A 14,200-nucleotide genomic window follows, 5' to 3' on the forward strand; every position below is an offset into this window, starting at 1 on the left:
AATTTCAAAACAAGTTCATCAGCGATCACTGAACAAGCTCAGTGTATGATCGCTGGAACTGAAATTACAGATACATAAATACATCGAAAGGAAAAAGGGATTATCAACAAATCAATGAGAGAGAGGATCAACACTTATCTTAGGCCCTGACTCATCCTCCGCGGACGAACCTTGCAAAGGAACCTTTAGGTTTTGGGTGGATTTGGTCAGGGAGATGCATAAATAGTACTTCAAGATCCATTACTGATGATTTTCAAACCTTTGGTGTATAAGTTGCTTAAATGTTGAGTATTTGTAACTTATTAGTTTATATCGAGTTTATTTGAATAGTCAAGTGAGTCATGGAGTTTACTTGGTTTAACTTTACTCAAATGAGTTTTGGGAACATTTGTCCTGTTTAAATTGCTCCATGTTGAGCTTTGAAAGTGATATACAATTATGGCATGTGTATTTAGAATTACATGTTTTAGGTGTGTCGGTCATTCAATTAGAGTCATGTAATTTAGATTGTAATGCAACGGGTTCATAATAGGAGTCGTTTAAATGGGATGAAGATTCTCGTATTATAACGTGAAATAGGCATTGGATCATCATTGGCAATATGGTGTGGGCTCTTTGAGTCAGGTATGTGGTCATTGACCAACATAATGTAATTTCTTGTGAACGAGCTTAACTAGGATTTTGGAGATCCCAAGGTATAGACATAGTATGGTTGAACTTGGTGACTCCAAAAACAATAGACTTGGAGTAGTTGGGCTTCATTAAACTATAGACCTGGAGTGGTTGATCTTAATGAATGTTAATCCATAAGTGATGCTCATATAACGTAGATCTGTAACCTATTTTTGTGTTACATCATGTTGAATGAAATTGGGTCTCCCCCCCCCCCCCGTCACCAGAAAGAGTTTCGGATATGATATTTTATCCATGTTATCGTGTTGTTTTAGGTATGGAATGTATCCACGATTTGATGTTTTAAATGTTGTTTATTATTCATATTTGGTTGCTTCGGGTACTTAATTTTTATTTATGTCTCTGGTATTTGAACATCATGCTTTATTTATGGTTGTATGAATATTAGATAAAAATGGGTAAGTGAGTTTGTCGGATACCAGAGACAAGTAATTGGTAGTTGTCGGATATAATGGATAGATTTGTTTAGTTTATTTGTCTTCAGTATTTTAATCGTTTTGAGTTTGTCATGTAGCATAGTAGTGAAAAGCCCAACAACTCAGATATCTACTTAAAACTATGGTTGAAGTTATTTGTAGCTCACAACTTTAAACCGATAAGTAACTCACAAATCTAGTTATCCATCAATGTGGGACAGGTTGTGTTAGGATCCAAGCGCCTACCACTTTGCCAAAAGCAATTGTTGATGGAGAAGGCGCAACTTATTTCTTTATAGTGTAGCAGTCAGTGTCACATTTCGATTTAGAAAGATGTTGGTCAATGACCCAACAATCCCCCCCTACCATCTACCAGCACTGACAAGATATTCGCTAGAAGTCAATGGTTGCACAACATGTCTTTGGCATTATTATCCACCCCATGAGATTCGAACCCGTGACCTGCTCTGATACCACATTTAGGATCCAAGTGCTTACCACTACCCCAAAAGCAATTGATAGTGGAGAAGACACAACTTATTTCTTTATAGCATAGCAGTCAGTGTCACGTTTTGATTTAGAAAGATGTTGGTCAATGACCCAACAGGTTGTTACAAACTGCCCGATTTTATGTCCTTGCCAGGCTTCCTAAAATCCTCATTGTAATCGGTGACATGGGATTTGCCTTACATGTTAATTTGCCTTACATGTTAAAAACACCCCCAATGACTCATCGTACTTGATAAGGTTTGCACTACCATTAAGATGGTATAATGATCGATTATGATACCATTTGTAATGCCTCAAAGCCCAAATGAGCATGATGACCTAATAACCTACAGATCAACTTAAAATCATGGTTGAAGTGATTAGTAGCCACACCTTTGAGCTTGCAACGAACTCAAAAATCTAATCTTTTATCCATACGGAACAGGTTTTTACAAACTCCCTCATTTAAATTCTTGACTTCATTGTGAGACCTTCAAGAATCCCTCTTGTAGTCGGCGATGTATGATTCATCTAAGATGTTACAAACACCCCCTGTAAAGAGTTCATCGTGTTCGATGAGGATTGCGTTACCATCTCAATGGTTCAAGGATCGACTCTGATACAATTTGTAATGCCCCAAGCACACTATTGTAAGTTGGCTCGGTAACTTCGAATTCAATTTAAACCATGGTGAAAATTATTGGTAACTTAAAGAAAAACTTTATGTTCTTCATTTTTATAAGTATATTCTTTGTGATTTATTTTGTGAGTTCTTAGTAAGACATCAGTGGTCACTTCAATAGATTGAACACAGTCAACGCGAAGGAGAATAGGTGACTTGGCCCATGACATCAGGTTGCAGTCAAAGTCGCATGAATCACATATGATTTTACACGTGATTTTAGTGTAAAACCACAAACGATTCAATCGTTTTCGTGTTCTTTTATCTGATTAATGTTCTCCTATAAAAATTGTAGTGTAATATATATATATATATATATATATATAAACACAAGAAGTTTACTTTTTCAATACACAAGAAATTAACTGTAAATATTAATCAATATTCTAAATCATAGTTTTAGATGAAAAATGGTATTAAATAACACATGATATACTAGTAATAATTTGCCTTATTTTTGGCATTCAAATAGTATAAAGATTTGATAAACAACAAATCATCTCTAACCTCTTATATCATTTTTACCACCAAATAAAACAATTGCTTTAGACATTAAGGGGTGTTTGGGATTGCTTATTTGAAATAACTTATACTTTTCTATAAAAGCATTTATCAACTTAATATAAGTCAGAAGGGTTTAACTTCTTTAAAAACTTAAAATTACCGATTTAACATCAGTATAAGTTGTTAGATTATTGTTTCTTGGATTAAGATTTTATGCATGGGACCATATAGGAAGCCATGCATGAGAGCATAAAGCCAGTCCATTGTGAAGCTTGTGTTGGGATAATTTCCACAAATTAATACATACAAGTCCCAATCAAATACTATTCTCAAAAGTAGAAGAATACAGAATAAAATGGATCCCAAATATGCCAACCATATAATAATGCAATCCAATATCGATATCCAACAATTAAACTCAATGAAAACGTAAAATAATACAATCGTTTAACGTGGTTCTACTATCGTGAAACAGTAACGGTGCATGGGAAGACAGATCCGTAATTGCATGCAATATATAGTTTTTACAACATTCATGGATATCATCTCTCTACCATAAATGAGACTATTTGCGGAACTCGCATATTGATCCGATAATGAGGAATAACGATATCATGGCAAAAGTTTTCCGTATCTTCAACAAGATTTAGATCTTCCATTGTCATTTGCCCAAATTCCCATGGCAAAGTACAGGGCTATCAGTCTAAGCCGTGCCATAAGCGGTCATTCTCCAAACGGGACGGGACCAAACCTTTAGGTTATCAAAAAGCTGCTCTAACCGAAGCCATTCACCATTCGACTATTCAATATGCAATACGTGACTCAAACATTATACAGACTCTTTACATACGTAGACACGATATATACTATATATATATATATATACATACCTTATGATCAACACATGATATATACTAAATCCATCCTGTAGAATAGTGCATTGATTAGGGTTTCCTTCACCTTCTTCTAATATTAGAGGATCACTATTACATCATGTTAGAACAAGGTGATAATCTAGTGTTACTATAATTAACGATGGATTAAGATACCAATATGGCCAATGACTGAATATCGATCCACCTAGTTTAACCCTTCAAGTACGAGCGTGAGCAATAACACACGAATCGTCATAAAGGGTTATAACTAGGTGGATCAATTGGTATCTTAATCCATTGAAGTACGAGTGTGAGCAATAGCACACGAATCGTCATAAACAAACATAGAATCCATCCCGTAATTAATGGCTTTTCGTGTAGCGTAACTAAATATACCTTATGCTACGAAATGTCATTTCGTGTAGCAATTCGTGTACGGATGAGCGGTACCCTAAATCAAAAACTTTCTTGAGGCCAACATACCAAAAGGCTAAGTAACCTTTTTGTTCCAATACTTGATCTTCATGGTCATATGCCGAATCGAATGAACACGAAGATAAGTCTAAACAACAAAACGACGATCTAGTATTCATTGGATATGAATTATATACAAGAAGTACATGTTTATGTTAGATGATTAATCTTGTGAAGTTGCAATGGTGCAATAGTGTCATTAGTGTTCCTAGATGGTGTTCTCTTTACAAATCTTCGTGCCCAAACATGCTTCCCGTTAATGTTGTATTTAGACTTCCCATCAACACCATCTCTCTCAATTACACCTCTTGCCATAGACAGAGAACGAGCCACAATTCGAGCGTAGAGTGATTGATTCTCTGGTCCGGCGTCGTGCATATGAATGGATTCGATGAAATCCCCAAATAGCCTAATCAAATCAACACAAAGATCGATCAAGTTAACATGTATCTTGCTTCTTGATCAATTGATGATATAGATATATATATATATACATATGTATGTATATACCTAGTGAAGTAGTGTCTAACTTCATTTTCAGAAATTGGGTATCCTTTGGAAAATGTGAGGAAGATGGTCCGTTCTTCTGGTGGCACCTCTTCGTCTGGCTCTTTGAGGACATATGGACCATGGCCGGTGGCATAAACCGGAACCAAATCCATCACCGGAGTGACCACACCACGACGATTTGTAGGGCCTGCAACACGAACCATTTGTTGATGCATCATAACATAATTTTGCATAACTCGTGCATCTCGGCTTGAACCAGCTGCAACTGCTGGATTTTGATGAACTCGAACATAAGGACGGATATTGTATGAAGGAATAGGGGCAACACCGCGCACGTTCCGGAGGTCACTAACGGTAGCACGCCCGGGAGATCGCATCACCAAAGGCCCACGATTCCTGCTCGTGAACCCGTCCAAAATGTCGTCAAACGCCTTGGCGGAAATATCCTTGGTGATGACAGACACCTCACTGAAAATCGGGTCTTGGTTGCGACGAAGCTCTTGCAGGTTTATATCTTTTCGATCAAGCAAATTCTGAAGCAGCCTTATGTCGGTGCTTCCATCAAACATGGCGTTGTTGGGTATCTTCTGCAAGAATTTAAGGCATACGACAACCTCATCAGCAAGCTGATCGATCACCTCTGGGGCCAAAGAATTGATGATCATTTCAACAAGATTCTTTGAGGTGTACCCTTCTCTTTCTAGCCATATGAGAAAACCCATGACTAGCGTCGACTGAAAGACGTCTCGATGAAGAACTAGAAGCAAGAGAGTGAATAATCTACGTTCGTGCTTGTAAAACAGATGGTAATCATCCTTGGATATTGACGGACGAGAAATGATCATCGGAAAAAGCGAAGGTTGTTTGGGTGAAGCAAAGATATCATCCATGGGAGGAGCTTGATTCATTGATTTGGGTATCGACTTAATTGGGTGTGTGTGTGTGTGTTTTTGTTCAGTGTGAAATGATTTCAGACACACATGTAGCATATGTATATATATATATATATATACACATATATTTATATATATATATATACGGATTTGAGTGAGGAAGATAAGATTAGTGAAGATGATGATGTTGAAAGACTAAATTACCCTTTTACATAGAATTTTTTTTTTTTTTTCATTTTATAAAAATTATGAAACTCCTTTCTTAATCTAATCACGAAGGATGTCTGGGATTGTTTATAAAAATAACTTATTGGTTTATTCCAGTGTGTCACCGGTAATAGGCACTTTTGAGTATTTGAATAAACAACTTATATCGGTGTCAAACTGGTAATAAATTTTTTTTTTTTGAAAAAGTTAAATCATTCTAACTTATAATAAGTTGATAAAGACTTATTTTTGCTTCAAATAAAGAATCCCAAACACGCCCTTAATATACTTGTATAATTTTAGCATATCATATTATCATTAAATATTTTTTAAGGCATTTTTCTAGAAAAATTGTAACAAAAAGTATCATAAATCTAATCTTAAAACATTCTCGAAATTTCCGAAATGTATTTAAATCCTGAAAATCCCTAAAATATGTCTCACGAAATAAAAATCTCTTTTGGTGTAATATAATATAATATATATATATATATATATAATATAATAAAATATTATATATATATATATATATATATTCATTAATTGTTGTCGTTACATTTCATAAAATAAATTAAAGTTTTTATTTGTAAATAAAGATCGCAATTTAGGGAACATAGAAAATCATGAATATGTACATGTAGATTTGGAGATTCTTTGGAGTAATATTTTATGTAAATCAATATAAATTAATTAAGTTTCCATTACACTTCATGTTTTTCATCATCGTTTTAAGTTGTTATGGTCAAAAGATACTTTTACAGAACCATCAATCTTAGAATCAAAAAACTGTTGTTGGTTATAGTTTGAGATCTTATTTTTGTTTTAATAATGAGAAAGTACTTAAGATTCATGTACTCAATGTTAAGTAATAAGGAGTCAAAAATTTATGCAGAAAAGGTCGTTTTGAAATGTAAAATATGGATATAAGTTGGACCGTCACATATGGTTGGTAATTTTTAGAAAAAGATATAGTTTTTTTAATTAATAACAAGAAATCTACTATATTCTAATATAAAAATAGAATGAATATACCAAAGTTTTCTAGGCAAGTAGTTTTAGATTTTGATACTAGTTAAAAGTAACTTAAAAAAAACAATAGGTAATACCATAAAATACACGACCAATTAACTTTATACACGTTTTCTTTTCCAATGTAACTGATTAATACTGTTTCGTTAATATGATACAGAATTCTTTTTGAGTCATATTAAATACCAAAAAGATTATGTTTCTTTTATTTACTAATTTTTTGAATTAATATTATATACTAAAAACTTTTGGACCCTATCTTTTGTGGGCCCTGAACATGTGTCCGGCCCGCCCTTCCTCAAAGGAGGCGGGGGCCGGGACAACTATATGATTTAATATGTATGTAATGTAAATAAATGTCTTTGTTGTTTCATATGTGAAACATCACTGCGTTTGAAGCATGTGAAACACGGGTTTGTTTATTAGAATGAAATTTTTTGTTGTTTCGCATATGGAATGACCAATGCATTACAAACATATTAAATCATGTTTGTTTTGTACACGAAACAATGATTGATAAAACAGATGAAACCATGTGTTTGCTGCATATGATAGATATTTCACATATGAAACAATGGTATATCATATCAAAGCAAGTATTAGATCATGTATAGTTTCATAATGACACAACACTACACCGCAGTACGTATGATGTAAAATCATGTATTATGTCATATTAAAAAATTAATTTTCACAATTTCTACCTTTTGAACAATTTTTATATGGTTTACCCCCCCCCCCCCCCAACACACACACACACACACACACATATATATATATATAGAGAGAGAGAGAGAGAGAGAGAGAGAGAGAGACCAAAGGTTTTTCATGAGGCCCGTAAGACCAATTATCAACTCTTGATTAGATCTACAATCTGAACATTAATAATATCAAAATTGTCACGAGACTTCTCAATAATCACAAAATTGTCACCGTGCAATTTTAGACCATTAGATTATTAGCTTATAAAGTTGATCAATGAACGTGAGACCAAGGGTCTTTCGTGAGACCCGTAAGACCAATTGATGTTCATTGATCAACTTTATAAGCTAATGATCTAATGGTCTAAAGTTGCACGGTGACAAGTTTGTGATTATTGAGAAATCTCGTGGCAATTTTGTGATTATGAATGTTCAGATTATAGATATAATCCAAGGGTTGAGAATTGGTCTTACGGGTCTCACGAAAAACCTTTGGTCTCACATGATCTCAAGTCTCTCTCTCTCTCTCTATATATATATATATAGGGTATATTTCAAATACAACCATGTCCATTTGTACAACCAATGCAACCCAGTCAATTGTAATTTTTATGGAAATGATGAGAATTCATTTATTATGATTTGAATATTTATGGAAATGACTAGAGTTTTTTAGTTATGATATTATGATTAGGAAACAATCAAAACTATTATGAAATCACATACTTATCAAATTAAATGGACGGTTGAGATTGGGTTGTATTGGTTGTACAAATATAAATGGTTGCATAATAATCCACCTCTCTCTCTCTCTCTCTCTCTCTATATATATATATATATATATATAAGGTTCAGTTCAAGTGATATCCGTGAGACCATATTTTTACACTTAAAACTTCATAACAAAACATTGTGAAGTTAAAAAAATTCGAACCTTCACAGCAAAAATACTATGAAGGTTATCTTCACAATATTTTGTTGTAAAGTTTCAAGTGTAAAGAAATAGTCTCCCGGGTCTTATAGAGACAGCTTGTTCTCACATGAATCCAAGTCTATATATACACACACACACACGCACACATGGAGGTCTTCTTTTGAGGACTCATGGAATTGTGATAAGTTTAAAAACTAGTGCATCGTGTGTTAATTATTTCATATCGTTTTTTCATCTAAAACTAAGTTTTAGAATATTGATTTAACATATAAAGTTAATTCCTTATTCATTAAAAATAAACTTCATGTATGCGTATGCGTATGCGTATGTGTATGTACATACACACACATATACATGGAGATCTTTTGAAAACCTATGAACTTGTGATAATTTTGAAAACTAGTGCATCATGTCTTATTTCATATTATTTTTTATCAGCAATTATGAATTTAGAATATTGATTAACAAGTACATCATACAAACAGACTACATATAAAACAAGTACATTGTGAAACAAATATATATTCATCAATGCATTAAATGTTGGGTTAAATGCATGAAATAACAACCTATTTTCATAAAATTTCTTGTTATAACATTCTACTTTTGTTTTTCTTTATTACAGCAATTACCTTTCAAATTATTTTTTATTAAGGTATTGTACTTTAAAAAATCTACCCATAATAGCAATGGGTAACTTGTTACCTTTTAAACCTATTAACCCTTTGACTTTTTTGCTTGTGTGGCTTTAATGAGGTGATGTGGATGACACATCATTTTGATGACTTAACTAAAAATAAAATAAAAACATATTTCAAATTATTATTAGTTATTTTCATTTTTCATTGCTACTATCTAAAAAACATTTAATTTTTTTTATTTTTTCTTATTAAGTTGCATTCAGATTAAATATTCTTAGAGTAAAATATTTATTAAATAAAATATGAAACATTATTTTCGAGATATATTTTGTTTGTAAAAAATGTAACTTTTTCTATTTTATTTTGTTCAAATAAATACATATATTTTAAAGTTCTCTTTAAAATATTAACGAAATAAATTGTTATCTATAATTTTTTAATATTGTTATATTAATAAATAATTCAAAAAAAAACTAATTAATTTAATATATTTATACGTCAAGTAAAAAGTTTTTGAACAAATATAATATATTTTTTAAAAGATAATATATTTTGGTAAAAAAATAAGAATTCTTATTTTCTTTTTTTTTAAACACATATTTTTTTTAAAAATATTAGCGAGATAAGTTGTGTTCTACTAGTTTTATTGATATTGGTATTAATGAATAATTTATAAATTTTTTAATACATTTATTAAATAACATGTAAAAAAATATTAAAATTAAAAATACAGTGTTTAATAAGAACTAGTAGATGCTATAATAAAATAATTTTAAAAGTACAATAATGTAGTAAGAAAGTCACATCACTATAGTACATGTGGACAGCCTACGTGGATAATGAGGTGGCATGGAAACCTAGTATAATGGGTAAATTTAAATCAAAAGGTTACTCAATGCTATAATGGGTAAATTTTTCAAAGTACAATGTCCTAATATAAAATAGTTTGAAAGTACATTGTTGTAATAAAAAAAAACTGAAAATACAATGCTATGATAAAAAAAAATTATGAAAGTAGATTGTTATTTTATGCATTTTGCCCTTAAATGTTAAGCTTAGATTAGAAAAATAATCATATTAAGATAAAAGTTCTCACGATTATTTCTCATTTGATTACGTCTATATATAAACATTTTACAGATAATAATATGTTCTATAGACTTGGGATCATGTGAGACCAAGGTTTCTCGTGGGCCCGTGAGATCAATTCTCAACCCTTGGATTAGATCTACAATCAGAACATTCATAATCATAAAATTGTCACGAGACTTCTCAATAATCACAAAATTGTCACCGTACAACTTTAGACCATTAGCTCATAGCTTATAAAGTTGATCAATAAACATAAATTGATCTTACAAGTCTCACGAAAAACCCTTAATCTCACGTGAAACCAACTCATGTTTTATAAATACCTGTTTATTTGTAATACATATTTTGTCTCAACAAAAAATGTGAATTCACATTTTATTTTTGTTACGGTTACGTTTCTCCAAAAAGACAAAATATTTGTTGCAATTAAATAAAGCAATTTAATGGCCATAAAAAATATGTTTTTTTAGAGGAAACAAATGTTTGTTGCAAATAAAGATTTACAATTTTACCTCAAAAATGAAATAAATATTTTTTTTACTAACTTGATATCCAACCTGCTATGTGAGTCGATTAATTTCAAGACGGTCATCTGCTTTGCGGGTAATTCGGAGTCATCATATTTGAACATCCGTGGCTACAAGAGGATTTTTATTCATCCTTAAATATTTGAACCTGAAACCTCCAGGTACTTTTGACCTTTAAAACCAAGATCCCAATCAGGCACAACCCTTATCGTCACCCTCACTTATCATGTAAGACTCTTGGTCCTTGTCTCATTCTTACCGGGTAAGATTATTAGTCCTTACCATATTCATCCGGTGAGGTAACGTGACTTGGTAAGCGTTTGGTAAACAGCCTCTAAGTAAAATTTAAAAAAGTAAAGTATAATTAACTATTTTAGATTTAATATGCGACGTTTTATTTCGTAAACTAAAAAAAAGTAAAACGGTCATAATTATTAAAGTGAATTACGCTTTTGGTCCATATGGCATGTCAAAAATTAAGAGTACTGTTCCTGTACGGTATACGGTTCATATAGTATTCAATTTTTGTTGGGTTTCAAAACAATTTGTAACCTTAAAACACAGTGAATTTTTTTTCGTTAAATCAAATTTAGAAAGCTTTTCTACTCTAAGCCGAATTTAATGATGCATTTAATTAAATTCTGAACAAATCATATGGTGTTCAGAGTTGTACCTTTCAGATTTGACGAGGATTTTGATGGAGCACTTAGAAACCAAAGTAGGTTTCCTCTATTGGTGATCCACACACAAACAAGCTTTTGACTTCCACTGGGTTCTAGCCCAAAAGCCCTAAATCTGTATTTGTTTAACAGAAAAGAACAGATTTAATTTTTGTTTTTCTCTGACAGCTAAAATCTAAAAGATTGAATCACTGATGATCTTTAGCTTATCACCTTATTTATATGTACTAAAGTTATAGATGGACTATAACTTAAATAAGGTTACGTAATTATTTGTAATCTGTATATAATTATCTTAAACTTTAATCTACATTACATTAATAAGTATTTAGACCAGAAGTCTTAATTACAAGTCTTAAAGCATAAAGTACTATTAATTTATACAAGAGATTCAAAAATCTCTTAAGTACAAACTATTATGCATAATGTACAAATGCTTAAAACATACCATTTGTTTGGTCAAATTTTCATATTTAAGTAAGTTATATTTACATGAAAAAAGATATGTTTGGTCTTCCCAAAGTTGTTTGACAATTTGTTTGTTTCCTATTTTTGAACCTAAAAACAAATTCAAATTTTTTTTCTCTTGAAGTAAATTGAAATTTGAAGCAACAATATCAAGAAGGGTTTCAGATCATGCATGTACCCCACCCCAACTCTTCAACTTTATATGGGTTTAGAAACTCAACATGTATGCAATTATTTTTTCAATCGATCTTGCTAATACATCATATTAACATTTAACTTTATATATTAGTTGACTTGTAAAATAACCACATAAACTCATGATTCAAGACTAAATTAATGTTTCAAAATTGTGATTCACCTGTGCTGCATCGTGCGGGTACACCACTAGTATAATTATATTTATTTACAGATTATATTTAATAATTATCATAATTACGCTTTAACACATATTTTCATAACTATTCTCCAATAATAATCATTTTAACAATCACCATGATTTAATTTGGGTTTTTGAAATAGAGGCAAATGTATTTTTAGTGTGCGATCCTATAAATTTACATACTTGTTGGCAATATCCATATGTGACACGTGTCGTGAGCATATAATAACTAGTAGTTTCTTATGGTCATGGTCCCTCTCACTAACAAAGTTAACAAAAATCCGTTTACCCGGTTAACTCATGGGCATTTTGGTCCTTTTACATCCTTTTTTTTTTTGTCTTTTTTCTATTAAAAAGTAAATATATATTATACATAGATTATATATTTTTATATTATATCTTTATAATGTTATATATTTACACACACAATACCATACAATTGCTTGAGAATTATACAATTAATGCTTTGAAGTTAGTTTTTTTTATAAACAATTTTTTTAAAAATTAATGTAACCATTTTAATAATTTCAATTATGGTTTTTATGCTATATTATAAGCATATAATATAATTTAATTATTTTTATAATAATTATAAATTAATTAATATAATATGAAAAAGATATTAAATTGAATTATATAATATGTTTTTTTATTTATTACGAAGAAAAAGACAAATGAAAGAGGTGATAAGAACCATGACCATATGAAATTGAAAGTCTAATTTCTAATAAAGAGATGAAATTGTGAGAATTATAACAAACATTTTGTTCTTATATGGAATTTAACAGCGTCTAAAAACGTGAATATATATATATATATATATATATATTCATACTTTTGTAACGGTTACATTCCATATAAGGATAAAACGTTTGTTGTAACAAAGACCATAACTTATTGTAGATAGAAAAACATGTATTGTTTTATCAGCAACAAATACTGTCATTATGTAAAATGTAAAGTTTGAATGAAAACTATGAATATAATTACACTTTTGTTCATGGTTAGAAATGCACATGGGTCGGGTCGGGTTGGACCGGACAGTTTTAAGTCATCTGAACAATCTTAAATAATTACAACAGTTTTTTAATCATAAAAATGTAACTCGTTCAACCATCTTTGAATTTACAACCCAATCCAACTTATTACATGTCAATAAATCGGAAATTATTATATACAAATTTTATTTTTCAGATTCAAATGATAATTGTAAAAAAAAAAGCTAATAGTTATTTATTTTTTGGATTAAAATGACAATCACATGATCATAACATGACAAACACCTTGTGATTGTCATTTGAATCTGAAAAATAAATAACGGTTAATTAAAATGATGGTATTCTTTTGTTTTATTGGTTCGTTATATTTTACTACTGATTTGTTGATACATGGAAAGAGAAATAGTATATCTTTTTTCGTTCTATAACAGATAAGTTCAAAAAATGTTTAGGGATTTAATAGCTTAAATTTCTTTAGGGATGGCAAAAAAAACCGAAACCGATGGTGAAAACCGAAACTTTCGGGCCGGGTTCAAAGACATCTTATCGGGGACGGGGCAGGAATCGGGGACAAATTCGGGGATTTTAACGGGGGATGGTGATCACCGGCCCGACCCAGCCCGATATATGTATATATATATATATATATATATATCTATATTATCTTATTAAGCAAATTTAGCAAAAGTCATAAAATTTTAAATGACCAAAATACCTTTTAAGTCACTTTTTTACTTTTTCACCCCTCCTCTCCTCACATACACTCACCTCCTCACATACACTCATCCTCTCACATTTTTTAAAATTATAATTTTAAATTTATACTTTATACCCCTATAATTAATTAATTAATTTACTTTACGTCCTTTACTTTTAAATATTTCATTTTAAACATTTATCAAATTAACATACATAATCGTATATCAATTAAAACATGTTTAAAAAATACATTTTTATTTTAACAAGTTACACCATTATAATCGTCTCGTTAATACCTTCGAAATGAGT

At 30.9% G+C, this 14,200-nt stretch overlaps 1 protein-coding gene across 1 annotated transcript; it reads right to left on the reverse strand.

The window, feature by feature from the left end:
* Positions 1 to 4,283: 4,283 nt before the first annotated feature.
* Positions 4,284 to 5,551, reverse strand: LOC112508942. Its single transcript, XM_025113806.1, has 2 exons — positions 4,644 to 5,551; positions 4,284 to 4,542 (listed from the first exon to the last, which is right to left on the reverse strand). Exons 1-2 carry the CDS (start codon positions 5,549 to 5,551, stop codon positions 4,284 to 4,286), a joined length of 1,167 nt encoding a protein of 388 aa, XP_024969574.1.
* Between the last annotated feature and the right edge of the window lie 8,649 nt (positions 5,552 to 14,200).

Source organism: Cynara cardunculus (genome assembly GCF_001531365.2).
Source record: "Cynara cardunculus var. scolymus isolate 2C chromosome LG 3, CcrdV1, whole genome shotgun sequence".
Lineage (NCBI taxonomy): Eukaryota > Viridiplantae > Streptophyta > Magnoliopsida > Asterales > Asteraceae > Cynara > Cynara cardunculus.